Genomic DNA, 7,538 nt, shown 5'->3' on the forward strand with positions numbered 1-7,538 from the left:
AGGAAGCACTGAGAATCTGTGGTATGACTATGGGGTAAATGTGAGAGACAGTGGAAGAGGAAGCCCTGAGAATCTGTGGTATGACTATGGGGTAAATGTGAGAGACAGTGGAAGAGGAAGCACAGAGTCTGTGGTATGACTATGAGGTGAGTGTGAGAGACAGTGGAAGAGGAAGCACTGAGAGTCTGTGGTATGACTATGAGGTGAGTGTGAGAGACAGTGGAAGAGGAAACACTGAGAGTCTGTGGTATGACTATGAGGTAAGTGTGAATGACAGTCAGTGGCAGAGAAGACACTGAGCTTGAGGGCCATGTCAGGTGGCAGGTAGCGTGGCGTCGAAGGTGGGCTCACACTTTAGGTAGTGCCCAATTGCCTGGGATAAGTGGGGTTGGCGGGGATTCTTGATCCCATTATTTCCCAGTTTGCCTCTTTCTCTGTGTGAAGATCTGTGTTTATCAGATTCCTACAGGTGTGACAAAATACCAGAGATAAGTACCTTAGAAGGAGAAAAAGTTATTTTGGCTCATGGTTTTAGAGTTCAGTCCGTGGTCTCTGTGCCCCTTTACCTTGGGACTTTGATGGGGCAGGATATTGTGACAGGAAGTTTGCAGTGAAGTACAGCACCTAACTTCATAGTACCTGAGCAGTGAAGCGAGAAAGGGCAGAGTCTTCGTATCCCATTAAAGGTGATGCTGCAGAATTGTCCAGTAGAGTTTCTAACCAGACACCAAGCCTACCACACTTAAGCTCTGGGCACACCTTTAAGATCTAAGCCATTACAGGAGCCCAAAATGTTCTATCCCTCATTATCCTTTCACTGAAAGACTTTCAGTCTAGAGGCTCAGGGCTGCTGGGATGGAACAGGCTGGACATTTCAGGAAGGTAAGTCAGAGATGTCATGGACCCTCTTTGAACTCGGGATGCCTTAGTATACCAGGGCAGCTCTGTAGAGAACCACTGGTCTTCAGCCAATGTTGTATAGCTCACTTTCATTCACTAAATGTACATTCTCTAGTCAGAGAAAGAGGGCGTGGCTTGACTGAAGACAAGAGGGCTCTGGATACTAATTTGGACCAAGCTATTTAGAAAATTGTGCTTAGAAAGTGGTGGAAATCAGTGGTACAAATCTACAGGATATGTGGGTGTGTGAACTACTTTTCTCCTTGCTGTGACCAAATAGCTAACAACAACAACAACAAAAAAAAACCACAATGTCATGGAGGCAAGGTGGTCCAGAGGCAAGGAGGTGCGTTCCACCGTGGCAGGGAATCAGAGGAGCAGGAAACTCCCGCCTGTGGAAGCAGAACACTGCTTGCTCATATACTGGGAGACCAAAGCAGAAAAAAAGGAATATTCATGGTGTGCTGGCTTTTTTCCTTTTCTCCTTTCCCCAGGAGTGTTTGATGGTGGTGCCCGCATTAGAGTGTCTTTCTCTCTCAGTTGATGGTCTCTGGAAGCACCTTCGCAGACAAGCTCCTAAAGGGGGTGATACCTCAGATGCTTCTTAGTCTATCAAGTTGACATTAAAAAATAAGTGTCATGAGACTGGCGAGATGGCTCAGTGGTTAGAGAGTGTTTTCGGTCAAGCCCGATAACCTAAATTCCGTACCTGGAATTGTTGTAGAAGGACAGAAATTACTTTCACAAGTTGTCCTGTCACCTCCACTAATGCATGGGGACATGCACGAGCATACACATATTTGTAAAAAAAAGAGAATTTTAAAAAACCAACCATCACCGATCCAACTCTGGTCAGCCTGATGCCCAAGCTCACCCCTTGAAATCATAATATTTTATCCTGGCTTCTATGGTCTCAAGCTGCTCTCCAAGTGCAAAATGAATTCAGTTCTTCTCTAAGAGTCCCCAGAGTCTTAAGAGTTCTGGAATTGTTCAGAAGCCCAAGCTCAAAGTGTTCTCTGAGTCGCCATTGATCCATATAAAATAAAGAAGCAAGTCCAGTGACTTCAGGGGATAGTGACACAGTGAACAGACTCATTCCTTAAGGGTATGAACTGAAGCATAGGAAAAAAGAAAGCAAGAGCAGATAGAGAAGCAAGACAGACCTAGCAATGCCAAACCAAACCCTGAGGCTCCATGTGTGGCATCTGGCACTCTTGAGGGGTCATCTCAGCTCCCGTTGTTTTAAGGGGGTGTATCCCCATTTTTCTGATATCTTTAATATTCTGGGGTCTTCACTGCATTGTGAGCTGCACTTTCACAGTTTTGTGCACTCCGGAGCTTCATGCAGACAGACCAACCTTGATACATACACATTGCCTGCTCTCACTGGTTTTCTGAATCCTTGGTATAAACCTTTATGCCTTGCTCATTCTTTCATCTTGCATGCCTGCCAAACCAGTACCATGTGGCTAACACCAAATTCTCCCACCATCTTGAGATGTAACCTGCACTCTTGAGCCACGGTGCCTTCTCAGCTGAACTCAGCTGAAAATGAAAGCACTTTCTTTTTTTTTTTTTTCAGCTGTCTTTCTCTGGGGCCTTGTCTTGAAAGTCTTGTCTTCTCAGGCATTTTCCTTTCAAATGAATTTGTATTAACATACCCAGGATTTCTTGTTGGCTGGGATCTTGTCCTCTAGGCACCTTTTGTATGGTCCCTGTGGAACATCCAAAGTTTCTCTTTGCTAATGATGCTGCTAATGTATTTAATCTCCACCTGCCTGGTCTTCAACTTTATCTGGCTTCCAATTTTTCCCCAGCTAAATAGCATACTTCCATTTGTAGTCTTACAATCAGATTTACGCCATTCTTCAGAAAACTGCATTATTCGGTCTTTATTCTTCATTGCCCACTCTCACTGTAAGTCTGGGGGAACACAGTGAATAACAGCCATGCCGTGGTCTGGATAATATGCTGTCCTGAAATTTCTTCAACCAAACAAACTAGGCACTGTTAAATTGAGCCCCAGGGCATGGGCAGAAGGCAGCCAGATTCTTTGCCATAATGACACCAGTGGCTTCTAACCCAGTTCCCCATAAAGTCCTGTTTGAAACCTTGCACGCGGATCCTGTCCATGCGACCATATGCCACACTCCACAGTGTTCATACCTCCATGCTGGTCCTCTGAGCTCTTTCTCCAGCGTGGAGTTCCACACTCCCACTTTTTAGGACCAAGTGTTGGAGTTAGATACTTTACTCAGTGCTGTGTGACTAAATACCTGATGTCTTAGGGTTTCTACGGCTGTGGTAACACATGGTCAAAATCAATGTGGGAAGGAAAGAGTTCATTTCATCTTACAGCTTGAAGTCTGTCGTTTAGGGAAGTCAGGACAGGAACGCATGGTACCCGTACTGGCTAGTTTTGTGTCAACTTGACACAGGCTAGAGTTATCACCGAGAAAGGAGCTTCAGTTGGGGAAATGCCTCCATGAGATCCAGCTGCAAGGCATTTTCTCAATTAGTGATCAAGGGGGGAGGTCCCCTTGTGGGTGGTGCCATCTCTGGGCTGGTAGTCTTGGGTTCTATAAGAGAGCAGGCTGAGCAAGGCAGGGGAAGCAAGGCAGTAAAGAACATCCCTCCATGGCTTCTGCATCAGCTCCTGCTTTCTGACCTGCTTGAGTTCCAGTCCTGCATCCTTTGGTGATCAACAGCAGTATGGAAATGTAAGCCAAATAAACCATTTCCTCCCCGACTTACTTCTTGGTCATGGTGTTTGTGCAGGAATAGAAACCCTGACTAAGACAGTACCTAATGGCAGGAGCTGATACAGAGGCCATTGTTCTTATTGGCTTGCTCCTCATAGCTTGCTCAGCCTGCTTTCTATAGCACCTACCTGCCTAAGGGTGACGCTGCCTGCAGTGAGCTGGGCCCTCAAGGAGCAACCTGGTGAGGGTATATTCTCAATGGAAGTTCTGTCTTCCCAAATGACTCTGGCTTTTGACAAGGTGACATAAACTAACCAGCGCATCTGAAAAGATGAAACTTAGTGGAAAACGTTTCTATTGGCTCATGCTTTAGGGCGTTACAGTCCATCACAGACAGGAAGGCATGATGGAAGGATAAGGCATGGGAGGCACTTAGTGGCTGCTTATTCATGTCTTCACAGACCAGGAAGGAGAGAGAGAGGAGAGTATTGGCCTTCAGTGGCCCTCTTTCCCCACCTTTAGTTAGCCCACAGGACACTCCTGACTCTGTTAAAGGTCATTTTCTCCCCTTTCTAGTTAAATCTTCTCTGAAAATATCCCCATAAACATACCTCTAAACATGTATTTCACCGAAGTGTTGCTTAATTCAGTCAAGTTGGTCACAAGAATTAGTCACCATAATGGACGAGTGACTATTTTTAATGTTGAAAAAGTACTAGAAAAAATAAATGCAGCCCTGCATTGTGGGAAATATTAAAAATGAACCAGCACGTTCCCACATGTGTGCCGGCAACTCTCGGCCCCGCTGCGGCCCTGCTGGCTCCATCTCTACCTGTCTGCAGGGCCAGAGCTCCCGAGTTCCTCTTGCTGCCACTCAACGACCGTCTACCCCACGTTTAGCTGCCACAACACCCATCTACCTGGTAGAAACAAAACTCTTGAAGCTTATAATTAACCAATCAGATTAACGTATCAATACATTCTCAATACACAAGATGCCAATGCAATAATTTCAGAACCAATTGATAGTGATCAAAGCTGCCCACCTAGATTAGATAGATTATCCAGATATTCTAACTTTTATGATACCATAAATACCTGTGGCTGGTTAAAGTCGCGCTGGGTCATGTCTGCCTCTATCTTGGCCTTCCTCCTCTGTCCTGAAAAGCTCTCTGTCGCTGCAACTCTTAGCTCCGCCTCCGTCTACCCTGTCCAATCGCAGGCCTCCTGCTGCCTACTGTAATTGGACAGGGGAAATCCTGCAACAGCCCCATAATGAAAAGCAGCAAGAATAGGAACTGGTGTACAGTGTAAAATGGCGATCTTAACACAGAGAAGGTACCTGGGGACTGGATGGGAAGCGGAGATGAGATAGATGAGTTGAGCAGGAAGAACTGCATTTATCTATCTATCCTTCATCATGTAATGCGGATAGATAGCACAGGCTTTTAGGGACTAGCTCTGTTTGACCAAGCAAGGGACGATAGCATGTTTCTGTCCCGGTCCATCATACTGTTTGCAATGGTCTGAGGACTGAGAATCTGATGTTGTTTAAGGGGGAATTTATAACACAGGCCAGAAGTTCCCTAGAAAAACCTATACCTCTGCCAATTTGGAAAGATTTTTAGTTACTGATTTTTCTTACAGTCTGGCTGAAAATGGAAAGAGTCTTGAAGGAACCAAGAACGGATCAACCATATCCCTCCTGGCGGCCGAGGAGGAGATAAATCAGCTAAAAAAGCAGTAAGGAAAAAAACCCAACAAAACAAAACCCTATAGAATGCTTGGAGCTGCTACTGAGACACTGAGTTTAGCTTTTCAGTCATTTATTACAATATGAGAATTTTCCCCACAAGCGAGGCAGGGCTTTTATGAATATTTAGTTTCTTTTTTTTCTTTTCTTTTCTTTTTTTTTTTTTTTTTTTCACTACAAGCATGTCTTACTGACTATGAGAAATTTCTAAAGTGTAGCATAGTATCCAGGAACCTGAGAAGCCCCACCACTTTCATGGCACTTAGGATTTCTATTTGCTATTTCTTCCAAACAATATATCGAAACATCAAAGAGCAGTGTGGTGTCTCTATGGTTTTTATTTTACATTATTTTGTTTGATCACTGAGAAAAAAGTAATGCTGAAATCAGTTTCAAATGGGTTTACCATTTTAGTGTTTTTTTTTTTTTTCCATGTTGCACACTTTCTTGGGTACTAACGTTTAACAATGTATGCAGCCCTGGGATAAACTTTTGCTAAATCTTAATTTAGACTCCAGACTAGTTCCTAAAGTTCCTATTGATTATTTTTACAGAGGAATAATGAGCATAGGCCCTTTATCTTCTCTTAATTTTGATTCCCTTGAATTTTAACTTTGATGTCCCCCTCCTACCTCCAAAGGAACAAGTAGGAAGTATATTTATATGCACACACACACACACACACACACACACACACACACACACACACACCCCTTTTGAGGATTGCCACACGTATTTCAGCTTAATTTAGTCTCCATCCATGTCCCAGTGTTAGTTTGTTCTAGAACACTCTGGAGGCTTATCAGGATGCAGTTGTGGTTCCTACTTCTTTCCTCCCTGGCCCCTCGTTTTGACCTCTTACATCTTGGTGGACACACAACCGTCTTGAATTTGTGAGTGATATCACCCAGCTGTCTTCTGCTTCTCCTGCACTTTTAAAAGCCTCAGTGCTTCTGACTTCTCTCCATCCTAACCAGTCCCTCTTCTTTTCTCTCCTCTTCCTCAGTTCTCAGTTTTGTCACTTCAGGTCCTCAGGGCTTTTGCTTCTGTTATACAGTGGTCGCACCTCTTTGGATCTTAATGTGGATGCCGATTTTATTGGTAACATTTTTATCTTCATGCTCCATTAAGTCCATAACTCCAGCTAGTCTTCCATGATCTTCCGTCACACTCTATTCAAGAAATGAGCTGGTGGGAGGAAGGGATTATCCCAGTGTTGGCCCAAGTTTTGAAGGTCAATGGATTTTGGAGTTTTGTTCAACAAAGATGAGTCTCCTTGTGAAACGTTCTTCTGTTCTCCGGGGACCCACATGAATAGCCTTTCTTTAGGAAGCGCCCCCTCAACCCCCAGTAGGCTGTAGACGTGGATAGGATCCCTGTCTCTGCAATTTTGTTCTTTGCTTATTGTATGTGATCTCATATATTTCCTACAGAGTTTACCTATGTGACGATGACACGCTGACTGGAGATAATTGTTCTCTTCCTTCTCTTTCTTCCTTTTTTTTTTTTGTTTCCCTCCCCCACTTCATAGAAAAAGTATTCCCTTCCCCCTCTTCTCTTTCCTTTCCTTCTCATGTCTACCTTTTTTTTTCTTTGTTAGGCTCAAATCTCTTCAAGCTCAGGAGGATGCCCGCCACAAAACCTCGGAGAACCGTCGCTCTGAGGCTTTGAAAAGTGAGCATCGAAGTTCAAACAAACGAACCCAGGACCAACGGACCCAAGATGTGGTGTCCAACTATGAGAAACATCTGCAGAATCTGAAGGACGAGATAGCTGTCCTGTCTGCTGAAAAAAGTGGTCTCCAGGGAAGGTCTGACAAGCTCTCATGGACCCTTTCATTGCTTTTGATTTTTTTTTTCTTTCTGAGTTAGTAGTAAACATCTGTACAGCCAGAGAGTACAAGAGTGGAATCAAATCCCCAGGCCCAGGAAGCTCCCTTTGTAAAGGGGTTACCCTTTTGGAACTGCATCTTTCTATCCAGGAAAAAAAACGGCTGAGAGTTATGGCCTGTCTCTTTTTGTAATTGTTCGTTTGATTTTTCTTCTTCCTCCTCTTCCTCCTCTTCCTCCCCCTCCCCCTCCCCCTCCCCCTCCCCGTCTTCTTCTTCTTCTTCTTCTTCTTCTTCTTCTTCTTCTTCTTCTTCTTCTTCTTCTTCTTCTTCTTCTTCTTCTTCTTCTTCTTCT

The 7,538-nt window shown here is 44.2% G+C and overlaps 1 protein-coding gene across 1 annotated transcript in view; it reads left to right on the forward strand.

Moving 5' to 3' along the window:
* Positions 1–7,538, forward strand: part of Spata18 (spermatogenesis associated 18) — a 32,705-nt gene that overhangs the window by 12,291 nt on the left and 12,876 nt on the right. The window contains exons 5-6 of the mRNA XM_021211080.1: positions 5,250–5,345; positions 6,956–7,165. Coding sequence (XP_021066739.1) covers positions 5,250–5,345; positions 6,956–7,165 — 306 coding nt within the window. The remainder of the gene's footprint in view (positions 1–5,249; positions 5,346–6,955; positions 7,166–7,538) is intronic.

This window comes from Mus pahari, chromosome 13, assembly GCF_900095145.1.
Source record: "Mus pahari chromosome 13, PAHARI_EIJ_v1.1, whole genome shotgun sequence".
NCBI classification, from domain to species: domain Eukaryota; kingdom Metazoa; phylum Chordata; class Mammalia; order Rodentia; family Muridae; genus Mus; species Mus pahari.